At 39.7% G+C, this 24,048-nt stretch overlaps 1 protein-coding gene across 3 annotated transcripts in view; it reads right to left on the bottom strand.

Annotated features, from left to right (window-relative positions):
- Positions 1-24,048, bottom strand: part of PLD5 (phospholipase D family member 5) — a 424,211-nt gene that overhangs the window by 14,145 nt on the left and 386,018 nt on the right. For all 3 annotated transcript variants that reach the window (NM_001205378.1, XM_059875556.1, XM_010813167.2), the window contains 2 exons: positions 15,816-16,013; positions 3,276-3,412 (listed from right to left, as the gene is read on the bottom strand). In NM_001205378.1, the coding sequence (NP_001192307.1) occupies positions 3,276-3,412; positions 15,816-16,013 (335 nt within the window). The remainder of the gene's footprint in view (positions 1-3,275; positions 3,413-15,815; positions 16,014-24,048) is intronic.

The following is a 24,048-nucleotide window of genomic DNA, read 5'->3' as shown; positions in this document are numbered from 1 at the left end:
GGCAGGTACGATCCTACCTAAAATGAGGTTTCCTATCAGGGCCTCGGGTTGTGTGGGCTGAGGGCACAGGCATACTGACCACTACCGCATGCCACCCTCACACACCTCCAACTTTACTTGGATATCAGTTCAAATGTGTAAGAAGAATCAACTTTCCATAAGAATTCCAGTTAGGATCCTTGAGCACTCTGTCATCTTCAAATGCTTCTTAAACCTCTCTTCTTTGAAAAGTGCTCCCCAAATGAGATCTTGCTCTGCTTATCCAAGCTTCCCACACTCTTATTTCCAAACTGTCTTGGTCTCTTCTTGCCAAGCCCCTCCACTACTCTGGGACCTTGGAACAGTTTCCCCTGTAGGTTTAGCCTTCATCAGGCAAAGAGTTTCCCCTGTAGGTTTAGCCTTTTCCCTGAATTCTTAACTTTTTACTTCAACTAAATCTCGACTCTTTCCTAGGCCACAGTTTCTGCTAAAGTCCTGCTGTGTATTTCCCACCACAACCTGTCCACCTGATTTAGGAGCCAGCCTCTGCTCCCCCAGCACACACAGTGCTTCTTTCAGAACTGTAACTTAGTTCTCATGTTAAAAAACAAAAACAATAAGCTTTCCCATGTTAATGACAAATCTCAAATTGCTCTCTCTTTAATCCTGTAATTTGTAGACCTTCTGTTTATTCATACAAATCTTTGCTTAATTCTAGGCCAATTCATTATTTAGAATAATGATATATTATTCAAAACCTTAGCCTGTGAGTAATAATTTTACCTCCAAAGGTCTCCTCTTTATATCTGACCTCAGACTCCTGTCCATCAAGTTCTTTCACTCTCTTATTTGTACCTGCCCTTTCACCTGTGTGGGCTTCCCTGGTGGCTTAGATGCTAAAGAATCTGCCTGCAATGCAGGAGACCTGGGTTCGATCGCTGGGTCAGGAAGATCCCCTGGAAAAAGGAAATGGCAACCCACTCCAGTATTCTTGCTTGGGAAATCCCATGGACGGAAAAGCCTGGTGGGCTACAGTCCATGGGGTCACAAAGAGTCGGACATGACTGAGAAACTAACATGTTCACTTTTCACCTGTGTGGGCCCCAGATCTAAGATCCCTCTACTTTTTCCTGATGCATCAGCTCCTCCTGGTCTCCTTTCCCTGACAGCCTAGTTTCAGTTCTGATTACCTGAAGGATAGTTGCTCCTTTCCCTTCCCTTGTCTTTTTGCAGAATCTAAATCCTAGATCAGTACAGTTATTCCTTTCATGTATTGCTATAGTCATAAAGCTGAGGACTACTGGAAAAAGTCATCTCAACCTTCAGGGTTCTCAATACCATCTGTCAACCTCTATCCTTGTATTGGGTTAGTTCCACCTCCTGTATCTTTTGTAATTATTCTGTTACCCCACCCTAGAGAAACTTGTTCTTTCTTTCATTCACAAAATTGGGGGTCTTGGTCATGGTTCTCCTCAACTTTCTACCCTGATGGCACACACATCCTTATCCCCTTCCCTCTAATTCAGAGGATAAGGTATCCTTCTCCTTCTCCCTTAGCTGTTTTCTTGGCCCTCTGCAGCTGCATTTGGTTAGTCATTCCTTCCTGAGAATAGCCTCATCTTCTCCCTGGAGCCTTCCCTGGTGGCTCAGATGGTAAAGATTCTGCCTGCAATGCAGGAGACTTAGCTTCGATCCCTGGATAGGGAAGATCCCCTTGAGAGGGAATGGCAACCCACTCCAATATGCTTGCCTGGAAAACTCAAGCAACTCTGTCCAAGGAGTCTCAAAGAATGGGATCCTTGACTTTCACTTTTTTCCTTCTCTACCTTCTTCATTTGCGAAAAAAAAAAATGCAAATCTTTCCCATTGAGAGACCTCCTCTTTGACTCTGCATTGCTCTGTGGCTGGTGCACAATCTCTTTCCTCATTATATTTCCAAGATATTTTAGATTATCCATGCTTATGCCTTCCCCCTTGGCTACGAAGGATCTTAATTTTGTTTGTTCGAAGGAACTTCATGAAATGAAGGTTATGTCAATCCTATGAAATTATTATCCCAACCTAATAAGTCATAAACTTAACCTTACTCTCCTTTGGAATAATTGGAAAATCAGGCAAAATCTATTGCTTCAAATTCTTCCCAAAGAGAAGCTGAAGTCTAAAACAAATCTAAAATCAAATAAACAATAAATGGGCAAAACATGAAATGGAGGGATTGAAAAAATGAAAGTATGTGGGGAAAAAAATCCATGAATGTTCAAAGGGTGCACAATATTTTAAGCAAAAGTGTCTTAATAATGTGTATCTTGCAGCCTAAAATCCTTTTGACCATCATTAGGGGTAATCACTTTCTGGGAGAAACACATCTTTTGCAATTTTAAAGTCATTTGCATAAAGAAATTGTATATTATGCATATGTGAGGTTGGCAATATGAGCAATATTCAAGCAATATAGGGCACATGAAATTACTTAACCTCAGCAAAATAGTTAATTTGAAATTGTAATTTTCCAAATTTAAAAGGTGTCAGGTTGTACTCCTAGAAATGTGCACTTTGGAAATTTTTCCTGGGTTAACTGGATTATTCAAAACATTTACAAGCACCCAAACTCTGCATTCCCAGCAAGAAAGCAAAAGTGGGAAATACTTGGGTCCTAGGGATGCATTTATGCATGCAATGATTTAGGGGCATAAATTCTGCTCCTGTTTATTCCAAGTATTTCCACACTTGCACAGTGATGAATATTAAAAATACTCTGAATTTTAAAATGCTATGTTCCTCTTACAGATGGATGGATTGACTGAGAACATATATATTTTAAGTTTGCTTCTCCTGTAAGTGAAAAAGACAGTATGAAAATTTAGCATTTAAGGAAGACCAACATGAGTACAACAAAGTGATGCCTCTTTTAAAGAAAATCTTGGCAGACCTACTTAGTTTCGGTATGCCCTTCAGGCACATGTCAACTGATAACTTAAAAAAATGTCTTTCTAATAATTTTTAATTTATTTTATTTTTCCAAATAATTTTCAAATCACAACCCAATCTTCAATCTAAAGTTGCTGTCATGCTTATAATGTAAATTACTGAGGTAGTAATTTATGGGATGAGACCCTGAGTCCTTAAAATGGACTGAGGGAGGAGATGCATTCTGGGTGAGCTGCAAATATACACTGAGATGTGAACATGCAACCTTCTGTGACTTGAGAGCATCCCAGTGTCCAGGATGTTTTTCCTGTGGTTCTCAGTTTCGTGCCTGGCCCTGGAGCCCAGGTTCTAAGAACACACTCACTGACCTTTTGGTGCTTGTGCTGGAGATAGGCAGGTAGTCCATGACTGCGATGTACACGTATTGCTTGGCATCATCTATTACACTGTAGATGGCGTCTATGTCAAAGCTTCTGTTTTTAGGGCAAAAGAGTTTGGGAGAATTCTGTGAAGACACAAAATACAAACTTTTAGAGTATTAGTTTTTGACATCCGGGATTTTCTCTTTTTTTGTTGTTATTTAAAAAACATTTTTTTTTTATGAGTCTTTGCTTTTAGTCAATTTTTGCAAGTCTACTTTCCAGTTCTTTATGAGATCAGACAAATACATTTGCAGTCCTATCAAAGTTCAAGCAAGTAGAAACCAAAGTGTGGTGGAATGAGTCTCAAATCTGTCCTTTAAATTGGTTTTGGGATTTCAATACACACATGTTTTATCTTTATAGAAGTTCTCCAGTTCTAAACTTATGTGACTCTGGCACACACTCATATCATACACAGTTAATTTTCTCAGATATTACCATGCATAGTATGTATACACACACACACACACACAGAGAATATATATATATACACATACAGCAAGCTATTTATGCTAGAAGTCATTTCACTTGAAAGGTAAGGTGGCCGTAAAGATGTTCAAGACATATGGTCTAAAAATCTTGTTTTGTTTTTCCTTTTCTCCTATTTCTTCATCAAGTGAGGAAGAGGAGGGCTGATTGTGGAGAAAGGATCATCAGTAATTCTAGAGGAAAAACTAAGTGACTTATTAAGATGCCAAGCTCATAAGCAGAGACAGGGACTTGAGAAAAATGAACAAAGAGGCAAATTATACTTGAGATATTTTTCTTATGTTGCTTAAAGTGGTTTCCATCTTACAGAAGTATGATTTTTTTAGACAAAGTTATTATAGAAAGGAGGGATTCCCTGGTAGGTCAGTTGGTAAAGAATCCACCTGCAACGTAGCAGACCCCGGTTCAATTTCTGGGTCGGGAAGATTTGCTGGAGAAGGGGTAGACTACCCACTCCAGTATTCTTGCGTTTCCCTTGTGATTCAACTGGTAAAGAACCTGCCTGCAATGTGGGAGACCTGGGTTGGGTCTCTGGGTTGGGAAGATCCCCTGGAGAAGGGAACAGCTACCTACTCCAGTATTCTGGCCAGGAGAATTCTAAGGACTGTATAGTCCATGGGGTCACAAGGAGTCGGACGTGACTGAGTGACTTTCACTTTCACTTTTTTCCTTGTAGAAAGGAAAAGATGTACTTTGGTTTTTTTACTGGCCTCCCGCTGGACAAGACTGGATGGAGCATTTCTGTAGTTCCTGCATTACTCTGACAAGCAAGACACCAAACGACGGAACACAAACAATGCAATGAGTGCTTAGGTGTTTCGTGTCCGACTCTTTTGGAACTCCGTGGGCTGTAGTCCACCAGGCTGCTCTGTTTAGTATCAGAGGACAAATAAATGGTTTCTGGAAGATTCCTGGCATGGCAGAACTGGGTCCTTCACCAAATGTTCTGCCAGTTATGGTGGTCAAGGGCCCTCATGCTTGGGAACAACTCCCCACCCTGTGCTGGCGAGTCCCAGCTTAGACAGAGGGAGATGATGCTACTGGACTGGATGCACAGCTGAGGAGGAGCATGGGGCTGAGGAAGGAGCATGTTGAAGGGCCACACCTACCATGCGCCCTTACTCAGAATGTTGCCCTGGCCAATGAGTATCAGAATAAGTTTCGGATTTAAATCACTTTTCTTTAGGAATGAGGATGAACTTCCAGGTACTAAAAAAACAAAAGACAAACGCTAAAGGAGAAAAACCAGAACAAAAAAGCCCAAAACAAAACAATAAAACATAAATTAGAGAACAAACAAAATCCAACGCTAGTCCTACACTTTCCCCAGCACGCACACATGCAGACGCCCCATCCGTCACTAAGACAGACGGTGTGGGCTTCTGCAGCGTCTCTCGTGTTGTCCTTCCCTCTTACTCCAGATGGCTGTTTCCCTCGTCCAGGCACTGGTGCTGTTTGCTGGGCACCCACTTTTATGTATCTTCTGAACTCATCTCCCTGTCTCCACAATGCTTACAAGACAAACAAACAAACGTGTGTCTCTCTCAGGACCCCTGGTTTCTTGGAATTCAGCCTGATCTCACTGGGGCAGATGTATGCACGGCCTCTGTAACCTGGCTCTCCCGTTTCTGTCTTCCTCATTTGCATGCTATCATGCCTTCTGCACCCCAAACTAAGATAATCGTCAGTCCATGGCCCTGCTCTCACCTTGTCTGCCTCCGTGTATTTGCTCTGGCTGGTCCCTCTGGCTGAAGTGTTTCCCTATCTTTATCTATCAGAGTCCTATACTTTCTCTAAGTTCAAGTTCAAATACTATCTCCTCCATGAAATTAAAAAAAAAAAAAAACACAAAAAACTTTATTTTTGGCTGCGCGGGCTCTTTGCTGCTGTGCATAGACTTTCTCTAGGTGCGGCGAGCTAGGGCTAGTCTCTAGTTTCAGAGCTTGACCGTCTCCTTATGGTGGCTTCTCTTGCTGGGGAGCACAGGCTCTAGGGCTCTCAGGCTTCAGTAGTTGCGGCACACAGGCTTAGTCGCCCCGAGGCATGTGGGATCTTCCTGGACCAGGGATCGAACCTGTGTCTCTGCATTGGCAGGTGGACTCTTAACCACTGGACCACCAGGGAAGTCCTGAAACATTTTTATATTGTCACCCAGAAGCTACTGCTCCTTTTTCTGTCTTCCTATGATGTGATTTATTTGTTATATTACTTAGAATATTGAAACTTAAAATCACTTGCACCTGTCTCATCTCCTTGCCTAGATGGCTACTATCTTGATTTTGGGAACTGTGTTTTACTCATTTTTCTATTTCTATTAATAAATGAATATTCAAATGAATTAATTCCCTCAGCCTGTTGGGTCTGCTTTACCCAAGAGGTAAAGCTTACCATGAAGAAGCTAAGGATCTTAGCTCTAGACAGGAGCCCAGGTCAACTCTGAAATGTGTCCAAATGCCCATATTTTTGCTTCAGTTAGGAATTTCCTGAACTTCCTTGCATGTTCCCAAAACTGGATGTTTGTTTCAGGGAGGAACAAATTTAGACACAGAGTCACTGGTCTCTTTCATTGGCTATCGTCTAATAAGTTTGGGTACTGTGCTTTGGTGATGCAGCATTTACATGCTGGTGATGCGCTGGCTTCCAGCATTTATAACCTGTAGCAGGCTGGGCATGTCCCTTACACTTCCTGAGCCTCTGTTTCCAGTGGGGTGAGAACAGTAACAAATCTTTCATTATGATTTGCCTTTGGGGCTTAAATAAGAGAATGGCCTACTCCTGGTCTGGATCTGTTCCTCTTCTGCACCTGATTTCACTCATTCATCAAATATTACTAAGTACTGATACCAGCCATGCAACCAGCTCTAGTCTAGGTACTTGGCATACATCAGTGATCAATTTAAGATTCCTGCTTTGTGCAGTTTCATTCCGGCACATGCTACTTTGTACTTCTTCATTCGTCTGTGTGATTCTCTGCTAGCTTGTGAGCTGCTTGGTTTTATGTCTCTGGAGCCTTGTGCCATGCCATGCTTAGCATGTATGACACGCTCAATAAACATTTGTGGAATGTGGGAGTGCTTCTTAGATTACTAAGTGTTGGAGTCTTGTGTGACTCCCCAACCTCTACTCCTAGTTGGAGTTGCTTTACTCTAGGTATTTCCAACTATGTGTGAATAGACCCTTACTTGTACTTGTCTTGTTTCCTACATTCTCATTTCCTAACCCAATGCCTAGAGTAGAGCAGGTGCTGTGTTTATTAAGGAAACACATGACTATTTGTATTAGTACTTCTGCCCCTGGGGTCATGGTAAAACTTGTGTGTTCTCTGATCTGGCAGAGGAAATTAACTAGTTCTGCTTGTTTAATTAGAGAGAAGACTGTTGTTTTCTTATCATTCCTGGATTAATTTTCTGACCATTGCACTTTGTACTCCTTTATTCCAAAGCAAAATACAAAGAGAAGGAAAATACAGATCTTTTTCTTTGTTTCAGCTCTCAATGATCTGTTACCAATCAAGTGCTCTTGAGGCACCTTGATTATAGGCAATCTCTATTTCCTTCTTACATCAATAAACACCTTATATTTATATGCACCTTGTTTTGCATATTCATTAAATTCTTGCTTTAGTAGGGTTTTATTTCATATCAGATTCCTGCTTTAAAAAAATCCATATTCCATTCCCAGAATATATATGCCAAAATGTAATTAAACATGAAAAGACAATCTACAGGATGGGAGAAAATACTTGCAAATCATATACATCCTTGTATTAGAATGTATAAATAACTCTTACAACTCAATAACAAAACCCCAAGCAATCTAACTGAAAAATGGGCAGAGGCTTTGATAGACATTTCTCTAAAAAGATATACAAATGACCAGTAAGTGCATTAAAATATGCAAATCAAAACCATAAGACAAATTTCACAAACACTAAGAGGTCTAAAATAAAGTGGAAAATAGCAAGTATTGACTAAGATGTGCAGAAATTGAAATCCTCATTCATTTCTGGTGGAATTGAAAAATGGCACAGCCAATTTAAAAAAGTTTCTCATTTGCTATTATTTTCTCCCATTCTGAGGGCTGCCTTTTCACCTTGCTAATAGTTTTCTTTGTTGTGCAGAACTTTTAAGTTTAATTAGGTCCCATATGTTTATTTTTGCTTTTATTTCCAATATTCTGGGAGGTGGGTCATAGAGGATCCTGCTGTGATGTATGTCGGAGAGTGTTTTGCCTATGTTCTCCTCTAGGAGTTTTATAGTTTCTGGTCTTACGTTGAGATCTTTAATCCATTTTGAGTTTATTTTTGTGTATGGTGTTAGAAAGTGTTCTAGTTTCATTCTTTTACAAGTGGTTGACCAGTTTTCCCAGCACCACTTGTTAAAGAGATTGTCTTTAATCCATTGTATATTCTTGCCTCCTTTGTCAAAGATAAGGTGTCCATATGTGCGTGGATTTATCTCTGGGCTTTCTATTTTGTTCCATTGATCAATATTCTGTCTTTGTGCCAGTACCATACTGTCTTGATAACTGTGGCTTTGTAATAGAGCCTGAAGTCAGGTAGGTTGATTCCTCCAGTTCCATTCTTCTTTCTCAAGATAGCTTTGGCTATTCGAGGTTTTTTGTATTTCCATACAAATTGTGAAATTATTTGTTCTAGCTCTGTGAAGAATACCGTTGGTAGCTTGATAGGGATTGCATTGAATCTATAAATTGCTTTGGGTAGTATACTCATTTTCACTATATTGATTCTTCCAATCCATGAACATGGTATATTTCTCCAACTATTAGTGTCCTCTTTGATTTCTTTCACCAGTGTTTTATAGTTTTCAATATATAGGTCTTTAGTTTCTTTAGGTAGATACATTCCTAAGTATTTTATTCTTTCTGTTGCAATGGTGAATGGAATTGTTTCCTTAATTTCTCTTTCTGTTGTCTCATTATTAGTGTATAGGAATGCAAGGGATTTCTGTGTATTGATTTTATATCCTGCAACTTTACTATAATCATTGATTAGTTCTAGTAATTTTCTGGTGGAGTCTTTAGGGTTTTCTATGTAGAGGATCATGTCATCTGCAAATAGTGAGAGTTTTACTTCTTCTTTTCCAATTTGGATTCCTTTTATTTCTTTTTCTGCTCTGATTGCTGTGGCTAAAACTTCAAAAACTATGTTGAATAGTAATGGTGAAAGTGGGCACCCTTGTCTTGTTCCTGACTTTAGAGGAAATGCTTTCAATTTTTCACCATTGAGGATAATGTTTGCTGTGGGTTTGTCATATATAGCTTTTATTATGTTGAGGTATGTTCCTTCTATTCCTGCTTTCTGGAGAGTTTTTATCATAAATGGATGTTGAATTTTGTCAAAGGCTTTCTCTGCATCTATTGAGATAATCATATGGTTTTTATTTTTCAATTTGTTAATGTGGTGTATTACATTGATTGATTTGCAGATATTGAAGAATCCTTGCATCCCTGGGATAAAGCCCACTTGGTCATGGTGTATGATCCTTTTAATGTGTTGTTGAATTCTGATTGCTAGAATTCTGTTGCTAGAATTTTGTTAAGGATTTTTGCATCTATGTTTATCAGTGATACTGGCCTGTAGCAAATGAAGCAACTGACAAACAACTAATCTCAAAAATATACAAGCAACTCCTACAGCTCAACTCCAGAAAAATAAATGACCCAATCAAAAAATGGGCCAAAGAACTAAATAGACATTTCTCCAAAGAAGACACACAGATGGCTAACAAACACATGAAAAGATGCTCAACATCACTCATTATCAGAAAAATGCAAATCAAAACCACTATGAGGTACCATTTCACGCCAGTCAGAATGGCTGCAATCCAAAAGTCTACAAGCAATAAATGCTGGAGAGGGTGTGGAGAAAAGGGAACCCTCTTACACTGTTGGTGGGAATGCAAACTAGTACAGCCACTATGGAGAACAGTGTGGAGATTCCTTAAAAAACTGGAAATAGAACTGCCTTATGATCCAGCAATCCCACTGCTGGGCATACACACTGAGGAAACCAGAAGGGAAAGAGACATGTGTACCCCAATGTTCATCGCAGCACTGTTTATAATAGCCAGGACATGGAAGCAACCTAGATGCCCATCAGCAGATGAATGGATAAGAAAGCTGTGTTACAGATACACAATGGAGTATTACTCAGCCATTAAAAAGAATACATTTGAATCAGTTCTAATGAGGTGGATGAAACTGGAACCTATTATACAGAGTGAAGTAAGCCAGAAAGAAAAACACCAATACAGTATACTAACGCATATATATGGAATTTAGAAAGATGGTAACAATAACCCTGTGTACGAGACAGCAAAAGAGACACTGATGTATAGATCAGTCTTGTGGACTCTGTGGGAGAGGGAGAGGGTGGGGAGATTTGGGAGAATGGCATTGAAACATGTGTAATATCATGTATGAGATGAGTCGCCAGTCCAGGTTCGATGAACGATTCTGGATGCTTGGGGCTGGTGCACTGGGACGGCCCAGAGGGAGGGTATGGGGAGGGAGGAGGGAGGAGGGTTCAGGATGGGGAGCACGGGTATACCTGTGGCGGATTCATTTTGATGTTTGGCAAAACTAATACAATATTGTAAAGTTTAAAAAAAAAAAAAGTTTATCAACGCCTCAAAATGTTTAAGATACAGTTACAACAGTACCCAGCAATTCCACTCCTAAGTAAAACTCAAAATAGCTGAGAACAGGTATTCAAATAAAAATTTGTACATGAGGGTTCATAGGAACACTATTCACAATAGTCAAAAGGTAAAAACATCTAAATGTCCATCAACTGATGGACAGACAGCAAAACATGATATATCCATACAATGGAATATTATTTGGCCATAAAAGGAAAAAGAACTGAGTCATGAATTTTGAAACCATTAATACTAAGTGAAAGAAATCAGTTACAAAAGACTACATATTGTATCATATTACTTTATTTATATGAAGTATCTAGAAACAGGTAAATCCTTAGAGATAGAAAGTAGATTAGTGCTTTCTAGAGCCCGAGAGAAGGCAATGGCACCCCACTCCAGTACTCTTGCCTAGAAAATCCCATGGATGGAGGAGCCTGGAAGGCTGCAGTCCATGGGGTTGCAAAGAGTCGTACACGACTGAGCGACTTCACTTTCACTTTTTAGTTTCATGCATTGGAGAAGGAAATGGCAACCCACTCCAGTGTTCTTGCCTGGAGAATCCCAGGGACGGGGGAGCCTGGTGGGCTGCCGTCTATGGGGTCGCACAGAATCGGACACGACTGAAGCGACTTAGCAGCAGCAGCAGAGCCTGAGAGAAGGGGAAATGGAGAGCAACTACTAACAGGTATGGCTTTTTCCTTTGTGGTGATAAAAATATTTTAAAATTAGAAAGTATACAGATGATAGTAAAGCTCTGTGACTATACTGAACCCCACTGATTTTTACATTTTAAAATGATGAATTTTATGATAATAAATTATATCTCAATAAATCTATTGAAGTGTAGTTAAAATATATAGCCGAGATTCTAAAGGGAAATTTAATTATATTTTTCAGAGCAGCACCAAGTTCTATTCAACGTCTGCCCTCACTGACTAAATAACTACAGTATACACGAATGGTGGATGAATGAACTAAGCAATAAACAAGAAGAAATTAAATCTTTCTAGCACCCAGATCAATAAAAACAGACCTTGAACTAACTAGTCTTAATCTTGGAAATCAAATGCATTATCTTAAGAACTCTAAAAAGCATTCTACAAAACAGGACAAAAAACCTCAGTCTGTTGTTACAAAATAGGACAAAAACCCTCAGTCTGTTGTTATAAAATAGGACAAAAAACCTCAGTCTGTTGTTCCTATCTTCTGATTTTAATAGGGAATGTAAGAAAATTAGAATGATTCAGCCCCAAGTTATTAGAGATCACATACTTAAATCTAACCAATACCTCTTTCTGTCCTATGAGAAAATTAGAAATAATTTATATCTACATCACTATTTCAATTTATATATAACCATGCTAAGTTATCACTCCAGTACTCTTGCCTGGAGAATCCCATGGACGGAGGAGCCTGGTAGGCTGCAGTCCATGGGGTCGCTAAGAGTCGGACACGACTGAGCGACTTCACTTTCACTTTTCACTTTCATGCATTGGAGAAGGAAATGGCAACCCACTCCAGTGTTCTTGCTTGGAGAATCCCAGGGACGGGGGAGCCTGGTGGGCTGCCGGCTATGGGGTCGCCCAGAGTCGGACACGACTGAAGCAACTTAGCAGCAGCGTGCTAAGTTATTAATCACCTAAAATCTAATTTTGGGAATGATAATTCTTAAGGCTCTCAAATATATATTTTGTGTGTTAATTTAGTGTTGGGACTCTAAGCCTATAAAAATATAATATACTATTTTAAGATAATTTATAACAAATATTTTGAACTTAAATAAATTTGCCCTGACATTTGTTTGGCACATATACTCAGAAAACTGTATGTATCCTGGAACTTTCTATTGATATTACTACTAATAGAACCAATCCAAAATTTACTGCTGCTTTAGGGAGGCCCGAGGGAAGTACTGGAAGCAACAACGATGAAGAGAGTACAATGTATGATATGACCTTTGAAGCCTTATAAAAAAGTGGGAAAGTGAAAGTTGCTCAGTCACGTCTGACTCTTTTCGACCCCATGGACTATACAGTCCATGGAAATCTCTAGGCCAAAATACTGGAGTGGGTAGCTGTTCCCTTCTCCAGGGACAACTCAGGAATCCCAACCCAGTTCCCAGCTTAGGGATTGAACCCAGGTCTCCCACATTGCAGACAGATTCTTTACCATCTGAGTTACCATGGAAGCCCAAAATAGTGGGAGAGATAATCAATAAACAAATAGCTACAAAAATGTGATTAATGTTGTAACAGAGGTGAGACCAAGGATCTCTGGGCAAATGATACCAATTCCAATATTAGGGGTTTTCTGACTTTTATTGATCTTATGTCTGTAAGATTTGATTCCTCTGTAAAAAATGGTGTTGAATTAATATCTACTGAACTGAAATTCAAAGGTAGGCTTGAGATATTAATAAGAAATGGAAAATAAAATAACAATAATTTAAAATAATTAAATAAATAAAAATAGAAAACAAAGGTGCCGCATGGTTTAAAAGATCATAGCTTAAGGAAAGAATTGTTAAAAAAGCTCAACCTATTTTGTAGCACTGGGCTTCCTCAGTGGCTCAGAGGTAAAGAATCCGCCTGCAATGCAGGAGTTGCAGGAGAAGAGGGTTCAATCCCTGGGTTGGGAAGATCCCTGGAGAAGGGTATGGCAACCCAGTCCAGTATTCTGCCTGGAGAATTCCATGTACAGAGAAGCCTGGTGGGCTACACAGTTCATAGCATCACAAAGAGTCAGACAGGGCTGAAGTGACTTAGCATGAGGAATATAACAAAGCCCTTGCATTTTCATAGATTTTACTAAAGGCCTGGGCCCTCTCTCTGAAGTAGATGTGTTAACTTTGGGATAAACAAAGGAGGACTCCCCCAATTTTTTAAGGGTCAGAATTTAAATTTATGCAACAACCATATTCATTCATCTCTAAGATTCAAACTGTAAATTCAAAATCCAGCAATTATCTGAAATACTTTTATAACTCACCTGTTTCTTGCTGCTTCCAGCTGTTCTGCTAGACCCTTGGGGTGTCATGTTACCATTAATGTTGCCATTAATCTGGATTAAGGGTTCCTTGGAAAATTTCCTATTGCAACTAATCTACAAATTGAGAATAATATCTGATTTTCTTGTTTTACAGGGTTGTCTAACGAGGAAACAAACTTGAATATATGCAATAAATTTATTACTAAAATGCCTTAGATGATATGCTATATGCTGCTGCATTGTTTGACCTGTACGCATACCAAAAAAGGGAGCTTTTTAGTTCTACTTAATGGAAATCTTCCATAGTCTATCATTTTATGTTATTCACACTTACATGAATTTATTTAAGACAAGCAACTTCAATTTTCTCTCTATCGCAACACTTCTAAATTTTCAGAAAGTGCTTTCATTTTAATGGGCAAAAGAGCTACTATTTCCTCTTCTATGAAAACCTTTTCAGTGACATAAAAGTTGTTGGCAACTTGTAAGACAGTGGAGAAACGGCCATATTAATTTGGGAGAATGGTACCGAGAAGTTTACCTGAGCAACAGGATCAATTCAGAAGCCTGATTCAAATCAAAATTCTAAGGTTTCACCCAGGTCCAGTGGATCAGATCCTGGTGAGGGTGGGGGAACTATAAGTTTGTACTTTTTACTTACTTATAAAAAAAAAAAAAAAACCCAAAACTAAGATCATGGCATCTAGTCCCATCACTTCATGGCAAATAGAAGGGGGAAAAAATGGAAACAGTGATGGATTTTCTTTTCTTGGGCTCCAAAATCACTGTGGATGGTGACTGCAGCCATGAAATTAAAAGATGCTTGCTCCTTGGAAGAAAAGCTATGACAAATTTAGACAGCATATTAAATGCAGAGTCAGCACTTTGCCAACAGAGGTCCATATAGTCAAAGCTATGTTTTTTTCCAATAGTCATGTATGGATATGAGAGTTGGACCTTAAAGAGTCAAAGAATTGATGCTTTCGAATTGTGATGCTAGAGAAGACTCTTGAAAGTCCCTTGGACTGCAGGGAGGTCAAACCAGTCAGTCCTAAAGGAAATCAACCTTGAATATTCATTGGAAGGACTGATGCTGAATCTGAAGCTCCAATGCTTTGGCTACTGGATGAGAAGAGCCAACTCATTGGAAAAGACCCTGATACTGGGAAAAACTGAAGGCAAAAGGAGAAGGGGGCGACAGAGTATGAGATGGTTAGATAGCATCACCAACTCAATGGACACGAATGTGAACAAACTCCAGGAGATGGTAAAGGACAGAAGGGCCTAGTGTGCTGCAGTCCGTGGAGTCACAAAGAGACAGACACAACAGCAGCTGAATAACAATAATAGAACTTATTTATTTATTTTTAGTTTTTGGTTGTGCTGGGTCTTCACTGCTGCTCAGGCTTTCTCTAGTTGCAGAGAGCAGAGGTACTCTTCCTTGCAGTGTGCAGGATTCTCATTGCAGTGGCCTCTCTTATTGCGAAGCACAGGTACTAGGGCATTCGGGCTTCAGTAGTTGTGGCTCCCAGGCTCTGGAGCACAGGCTTAGTTGCTCCGTGACATGTGGAATCTTCCCCAGACAAGAGACTGAACCTGTGTTCCTCTATGCCACCAGGAAAGTCCCTTAAGTTTGCATTTCAATCAGGTTCCCTGTTTGGTTCTTAGATGCTTTAAAGTTTGAAGACCAGGACTGCAGGCTCAGATATTTACATTGCCCACTCTCAGCAATACTGTTTGGGATAGCTATGGTGTGTGGGCATCCAGGTGGTGGCTTTCAAGTATAGTCAGAGGCCTGGAAACTGTGCCCTGACCTTTTGGAAGGGCCTCTTGCCCTCTATCCCCAATCAAATACAGTAGCTCTGTTTTTGTCTGTTTTACACAGCAGGGTTTCCTCAGAGGGTTATATTGCTAAAATCGAGTCTGAAAATCATTGGTGAAAGGCACTGAAATTAGCATCTGGTGTCAGAAGACCTGGGTGCTTGTGTTTCTCTTGGCACCTGCCATCTGATGGTCTTTGTGCTAGTCGATAAACTTCACTATCTTCATTTGAAACACAGTCATAATCTTGGGTCTACCTAACGGGTGATGGTGGGGATCCAACCAGATAACACAAAGTATCTGAAACTAGGAATGATTATTAACAGGTATTGTTATTGTAACTAGGGACAGAATGTGCTTGAGTATAAGAATGGATATATTTTAACTCTTCCAGGGATATGTCAGGATAGACTGGTCGTATTCATTTTTGCCCAACATAAGATTGCACTCAAACATTACAACTTAATAAAGGGCTTTTGGAGGAAGGAGGGGAGGAGGAGGAGAAAAAAAGAGCAAAACTCACCGACACAAATGCTTGAGATTTGGTTTCGTTCAACTGAAGCTGCAATTTCTTTTCATTGTCATAGACTCCATAAAGTCTCTTGGACCAGGTCTGAGGTACTCTGCTCTTGAATTTTAATGAACTATATAAAGCGAATATCCTTTGTAAATCTAGGACCAGGCAGCTGCAGTTGTAGAAGATGACACCGAGTTCTTTCATCTGTGAAATTAAAATTGAGAGCATCAATGCCATGTACATGTGATGGTGTTATTCTCAGACAAAAAAATGCACAAGAATGCAGAAATAGTGATTTTTTTTCTTGTAGTTGCTATACTATAACAACTATGCACACACACACGCACACACACACATATATATGTATATATACTGCATCTGTAAGTACGTAGAGTCATATTATGGTATACATAAATGATGTGTCATTAAAATGCTTAGATATTTGAGAAGTTTTGCCTGTTTTTGCATTTGAGTTCTTTTTAAAAAAGATACATTTATTTTTTTTTTTTTTTGGCTGTGCTGAATCTTCATTGCTGCACGTGGGCTTTCCTTAGTTGCACTGAGCAGGGCTTACTCTTTGTTACTGCGATCAGGCTTCCCATGGCAGTAGCTTCTCTTGTTGCAGAGCACAGACTCTAAGGCATGCCGGCTTCAGTAGATGCAGCTCGCAGGCTCTAGGCACAGGCTCAGTAGTTGTGGAGCACAGGTTTAGTTGCTCTGAAGCATGTGGGATCTTCCTGGACCAGGGATTGAACTGGTGTCTCTTGCATTGCAAGGTGGATTTGGACTCTTATGGATAATTTTTCCATATTCATCAACACGTTTTAAATAAGCTCTTCCAATTCTTTTCTTCAATATTAAATTTTTTGGTATGAATCCTTAGATAATGCAGCAATATAAAGATTGGCTTTCAGTTGCAGCACAACAAAATGGTTTAGATCATGGATTCTGGAGTCAGACTGCCTGGAATTAGGTTCCAGCCCAACAACTTTCTGACTGTATGACTTTGGACAAGATACTTAATCTCTCACCATAATTTTCTTCTTGCATAAAAAGTAGGTAATATTATTTATTTCATACAATTGCTATGATACATAACATGGTTAATATGTTTTTATGGGCTTAGAATAGTACCTATCACATGGTAACCACTTAAAATATGTTAGCAATTACTATTCTTCTTAAGACTACACAAGCCTCAAGAGTAAGAGGGGCTACCCTGGTAGCCTCAGCTGGTAAAGAATCCACCTGCAATGCAGGAGACCCTGGTTTGATTCCTGGGTTGGGGAGATCTGCTGGAGAAGGGATAGGCTACCCACTCCAGTATTCTTGGGTTTCCCATGTGGCTCAGCTGGTAAAGAATCCACCTGCAATGCAGGAGACCTGATTCGATCCCTGAGTTGGGAAGATCCCCTGGAGAACGGAACAGCTACCTACTCCAGTATTCTGGCCTGGAGAATTCCATGGACTGTACAGTCCATGGGGTCAACAAAGAGTCAGACACGATTGAGTGACTTTCACCTTCAAGAGTAAGAGACCAATAGGATCTTGCAACAAAGAAATCATAGTGTGATGCATCTGCAAGCCAATGTGCCAAAGATTGCTATTGACTGTCTAGATGCAGGGCTTCCCAGGTAGTACAGAGGTAAAGAATTCTCCTGCCAGTGCAGGACATGCAGGTTCGATCCCTGGGCTGGGAAGATCCTCTGGAGGATGAAATGGCAACCTACCCCAGTATGCTTGCCTGGGACGGAGGAGCCTGGTGGGCTACCGTCCATAGAGTCGCAGGCAGTTGGACACAACTAAGCAACTGAGCATGCATGGACGTCCAGAAAAGACCTCTCTGTAATCCTGTGTGAACACTCACAAAACGTGAGCATTGTCCAAGCACAGAAATGACTGAAGAGCCCCATCCTAGTTGATATAGGTGATAGTTGCTTCTTTACCAATCACAATTTCAACCTTAATTCATCCCCCTCTATAACTGATGGCTTATTAAAACACCTAATCACCAAGTTGTTCTATTTCCAATAGCATCCAATCCTGAGCTTCCTTATACCCTATTCCCTGCTTCCTTATACCCTCCCCTGCAAAACCTTGTCCAAGGCCCAAACCTCATAAGACTTATAGTCTTTCCTAAATTCATCTTCCTTACACCCTGCAAGTGGCCATAGTGTCACTCTATCTCCTTGAAACAAGCAAATTGCTCATCTCCAGCATGCAGGCTGGTTTTTGGCTTGAGGGCAATGACACCTCCTTATCTCCAGAACATGCACATCACAGGGTTTTGAGTGCTGGAAGCAGACAAGTTACTGCAGTAAGCACAGTGCCCAGCACTCAATGTGTGTTGGCTGCTGCTCTATCCTAAGTCACACTGTGGAGGGAGTGCCGGATAGTCAACACGGTTCCATCTGAAACAGGAAGTGGCCCAGGAAGCAAAGCAGGAAGCTTTTAGGGGGAATAAATAAATGAATGAAGGCAATAATGGCTGTACATAAGGGTATGTTGGACACGACTTAGCGATGAGCATGCACAAAGGCATAAAGAAAGGCTGCACTTGAGGAAGAGGCTTCACCCTTAAAGCCTAAAGTCAAGGGGTGCTTCTGAAAATTTTCAGTGTTGCTGAAATCTGTTATGTACCTTATGTTGGAATTATTCTTTAAAAGCTAATGTAAAATCTGGAAGCAAAAAATAAAAATGCTTATTTTAATGGTGTCATAATTATGAATGATGTTTGTCCCTTTAGGTATGATCAGCTAGAGAGAAGTCTATTTATAAACATTGTTCAGCATTTATCATCCCCAGGGCTCCCCTTATGCACCATTTATCATCATCAACATGCAAGAGGTCACTGTCTCTCTGTGCACTCTACTTAGATTTCCTCTAGCAGCTAATATTTCCAGTGACTGCATGCTAAACAAAGATTAAGTGTTCCTTTCCCCCTGTTGTGTAAGCTGCTTTTTGTGAGCTTTTCTCTGCAATGTCTGACATCATTTTGCTGTGACTACATTACCGCTTCAGAATCCAAAGGCAATGAAACAAGCCAAGATTTGCCCTCTAGGGATATAAAGAGAACTTGACTTCTATCGTCCTCTCAATCTTAGAATGACTCAAACCCATTTCTAAATATATGTATTTGATTTAGGCTGGTATCAAGTGAAGATGGGGAAAAAAAGAAATTGGCTTTTGTTTTGGAGATCTTTCAGTCAGAGCCAAAATTCAGGACAGGTTTATGAACAGACATTTCTAAAATGCTGGCAGAGGGGAAAATAACAAAGATTAGGCTTCTGAAGAGCTTTTATGTCCAGATTATCAAAGGAACAAAAAGTTAAACTGAGAGATTCTTTGATCAGTGGAGGTACTCTGATGGGCTGCCCTGACTTTTCAGTTCAATCACACAACTGATGGTTAATTGAATGGCCCAATTGTTTGAGTAAAACTACCTTGAAAAAGCTGGAGATTTATCAGCTAATGATTCTTTGGAAGACAGTTATTCTTAGGAGGAGACGGATTCTCTTTTTCACAAAGTAGGAATGTGTTAGTGATCAACCCATGGAGGTCAGAAAGGTTTAGGGCCTCAAACAACCTGGAACACCCTGCCAAAAATCTCTTCTAAGGGTAATGATTTTATTTACAACTTGAATTACATCAACGGTTCCCTTATGTCCCTTGCACTAGGATATTATGGGAGGCCCTGCTGAAGTGTTTTTTTCTTTCATTTTTTAGGATCCAATGAGTAAATTTTATTTGCAGTTTAACAATGTAAGCAACACAAAATTTAGTTCTACCATTCCAAATTTATTGGGGGTTTTCCCATAGGTTCTAATTATTTGTTTTTGTTTGCTTGTAAAAAAGATTCTTTTTCTGAAGTGTTTGAGTTTGAGACAATCCAGCAGATACTCACTGCTTAGGGAGAAATAACAGAAGTAATACTAGTTTACTATAGTGCTTACTATGCTTCAGACACTGTTCTAAATGTTCTACAAGTCTTCTTGTTGTTGTTGGTTAGTTGCTAAGTCATATCTGACTCTTTTGTGACCCCATGGAATGTATAGCCTGCCAGGCTCCTCCGTCCATGGGATTTCCCAGGCAAGAACACTGGAGTGGGTTGCCATTTCCTTTTTCCGGGGATCTTCCCAACCCAGGGATCAAACATGAATCTCCTGCATTGCAGGCAGATTCTTTACTGCAGAGCCACCAGGGAACCCTTCACAAGTCTGCATTCATTTAAATTTCACAACAACTCATTGCACAGGTAAGAAAACTAAGGTTTGGAGAGATTAAGGGAAATGTCCAAACACACAGGTAGTGAGCAGGGAATCTGAAAGTTTCGTTTAATATTTCATTGTTGGGAAGAATTGCTCACAAAGAGGGACCAGAAGTTCCTTCAGGTGAGGGTTAAGTCCTACTGTTTATGAGCGTGTCCTCTTTTTTTTCTGCCTTGGAATTTCTACTTATATTCATAGTCTCCATTTCAAAGCAAAATAAGAATTAGGGGAAATATAATTATACCAGAAAATCTTCTTTTTCCTTTATTTTCTCAAAGTTAGTGGGAGGGAGTTATGAAGGGAAATGCAGTGAGAAAAAAAAAAAAAAAGAAACTCTTCCTACTTAGGGGATGAGAGGCAGTATAAAGGGAGACAGGCTTAGTTTAGTGGATTTTATTGGTGACACAGAAGCCAAAGCAGGCAGCTGATGGATGCTCTTGTCAGCAGAATAAGGGGATGCATTAGCATCGTTCTTCGCTGTAACTCAGAATAATTAATCCAAGTGAGCTTAACCACAGCTCAATCTATCATTTATGGATGTCTGGCTTGTTGTTTTCATGATTTTATAAAAATGTGAACCGGTATTTCTTTAATTTTCTTGACAAAGACAAAAGAAGTTGCAACACTGAGCAACTCTCATGCATCCAGTTAGTGGTTGATTTATATTCTGAGTTACTGCAGGAAATTTAATTACTAGGAGCTCTAACTCGATTTTTGTTTCTGCCCTCAAGGTGAAATTTTTGTTACTGGGGATGGAAAATAAAGAATTGAATCTTAGCAGCTCAAGATAGCCTCCTGCTCAGAAATGTGCTCTTTGGCCCCTGCACTTCCACAGTGGGTGGTCCACACCACTTAACTTCCTGATGTCTTGTTTTCTTTGTTACCAAGTGGGAATAAAAATGCTTGCCAGTAGGAACACAACTAATTGAAAAAAGGAGAATGTAAAAACCTTAGAGAACAGCTAGTTCAACCTTGTTTCAAAATTAAGGAAACTGAGATCCCTAAAGGGGAAGTGACTTGCAAGATCACAGAATAATGTCCTCTGACTTCAGTCCTGGCTCTTTCTCCCGACAACGCTATGCAGATACCTCAGAATATTCCTTCATAGTGTGGATGAAGAATACTGTGTGCCACGTAAGGAAACCAAGGATGCTACTTTCCAAAGTACCACAATTCATTTGCCATCTTTGACTTTTGGCTATAAGGAACTCACACATCAATTTCTTGTCTGCAATCATTCCAGACTGTTCACCCCAAGGGGTTTCTGCCTGGAGAAAAACAGGATACTGGCCCTAGTTCCGATGCCTATCAAAGGAATCATTTCAATAAGACCGAATCATTTCAATCTTTCCACACATAGGAAAGCACCAACCTCATTAACTTGAGATGTTTGTTTTTTCTTTAGTTAGCATAAATTTTTTGATGTAAAACTACCTGGTTTGTTTTTGCAAAACTCCTATATATCCTGGCTCCTCCCTTACATCTCAGAGCTATCTGAGAGCCTGCCTCCCAGGCTTGAGTCTTCAGTATGTCCATCTAATAAAACGTAATTCTCAACTTCTAGGGTGTGTATGTTTTGTCCCCTAATAGTAGGATGAATGAAGGGTTTTGCTTTTTCCTTTCCTTCCCTCCCATTTCTCCCTCCCTCCCTTCCTTCTTTCTGTCGATGCATCATCTTTTAAAAGAGTCTGAAAACTTTCCAAAGTACCACTATTCTTTTGGCATCTTTAACTTCTGTCTGTAAGGAATTCACACGTCAATTTCTTGGCTTTGTCTGGTCACAGGAAAATCAATAGATAAAACAGTGACCAGAGAATGCTAATAATGGGAGGGATTTTAAAAGAATGGGGTTAAGAGTGGAATAGGAGGAAACAAATTGGAAACACATTTCAGTTATTCTTTGGAGTACTTTAACTTTATCCTGCTTCTTTAGAAGAGTTGAAAAATGATTCCAAAATGTTACCACAGCTCCTCCTATAATTCCTGTTTTCTCTCTTCTCTTCTCAGTGAGCAGTGAGGAAGCTGAGATCATGCCCCTTTCAGTTCATTTTATTCGATCCCCTTTTCATATGTTGGGCCAGACCCAAGTGACTATATTTACCTTTCAGGCTTGTACAGTAAACATCTGGCCACACATGTGTATCAGGATGTTAATTAACATCAATGTGAATTTCATCCATGACCTTCTTATTCATGCAAAGATGAAATATTTAAGGAAACTGTAGATGGAGAGAAACTCTTTTTAAAAAAAAAACAGAAACCCCACCAAATGTATAAATCTCATGCTACTCTTTTGCAACCAAGTCGTATAATTGTGGGGAAAAGGGGCAAATGGACAGTCTTTAGTGGGTTTCATTTTTATATTATAATCTAACAAACTCTTTTAGTACTCACAGTCTGCTTTAAGACCTTGAAGGATATAAAAGCTCTGAAATTTTTCAAAACAAAAAAAGGATTCCCCTCTCATTCTAGAGAGATGTTTTTGCCTCCATTCTGCTCCGTTCCTCTTGATTCATTTCTTGGCAGCTCGGAGCACAGTTCTTCGGGTTCCTCCCATTAAGTAATTCCTTCATGGGCGGCACTGTGACACTTTACTAACACCAAAGTGGCAGAGCAACCAGGGTGGGAGGCTACCTAGCTTTTAAATGAAATGCTATACCTATATACTTAACCCCAGTGGTTCTCATCTCTTCTCTGTCCGTGGAGCTCTAGAAATATCTCAGAATGGTAAAAAGAGACTGTTCTGCCCTAGTCAGGGCCACCATTGGGCTGGCTGACAACCCTGAGTACAATGGCCAGCCAGTCAGGGTGATTATTGCGTTAGGGTGTAGAGCAAGGACTTGGGCTCGGATTCTGGTTCTCACAACCTTCTCCACTGTGACTCAGGGCAAGTTCCTTAACCTTTTGTGTCTGTAGCTCACCCATTCTTTAAGTGGGGATGTCAAGTGGGGATGATAATAATGCTCATAAGATTCCTGCAATGATTAAACAAACACACATAATCTGTTTAGGACAATGTCCCCCACATAAAATAACACAAGTGGGAGAACAGAACAACCTGATCAACCATGAATGTGCCCTGTGAGCATGTTAAAAAAATGTAGCAGAGCCACTGGGACTCCAAATACCAACAGCAGATAAAACTGGTCAGTAAGAGTGATCTGATGGAAACAAATGGAAGTTATGTCACTGAGTGCGAAAATAAATTAATAAATAGATAGGTAGATAAATAAATAAAAATTTAAAAGGTCAGATGTTTTGTTTTCCAAATTCAAATTTCTTATTTGGACCTAAAATGAAAGCTAAATTACTCAATTCTTTCCACATGTTTTTGGGTTACTAAGACATAGCTGTCATAAATAACTCAAAAGAAATAAATGTCTAAGGGCAATTATAGCAGAGAAAACAGTCTGGCAACCAAACATTACCAGAAAGGTGTGTTTGTCCCTTGTATAATATAAAATAATAAATTTCTCTGATCTTACAAGCAATGCAATTTTTATAAAATAGTGACTGCTTAGTCAGTTCACAGACTGGTATCCAGACTTTATAAATAATTCAGTTCAATCCAGTAATTAAAAACTGAGCATGTTTGATGTATAACTGTGTGCATGGGTGGGCTGGGGTGTGAAGGAGTGGTGGTAGTTAGGAGAGCACAAAAACAAGCTATAAATCAATGTAGAATCTGCAAACTGCTTAAGGTAAATATCACCCACATTTTGGAAGATTCATATAAGAGGGAAAGAGATTGCATTTATAAGGGATTTTTAACCTCTGGATCAAGAGAGAGTTCAGCAGGTGTGAAGCCTGCATATCTGCAGGTTTATAAGGAGAATTTTCATAGGTTTTGGCCAAATCCTCTGTGATTAAATAGCTAATAGCTTGAGCAGCAGATGACTGCCAAATTAGATGGATGTGAAATGGCCTCATGGGGGTAGAGAACTGGAAAAAGATCTTGAAAGATCTTGAAA

This window comes from Bos taurus, chromosome 16, assembly GCF_002263795.3.
Source record: "Bos taurus isolate L1 Dominette 01449 registration number 42190680 breed Hereford chromosome 16, ARS-UCD2.0, whole genome shotgun sequence".
NCBI classification, from domain to species: domain Eukaryota; kingdom Metazoa; phylum Chordata; class Mammalia; order Artiodactyla; family Bovidae; genus Bos; species Bos taurus.
Note: the sequence above shows the minus strand (reverse complement) of the source record. Positions and strands in the feature narration are given on the sequence as shown.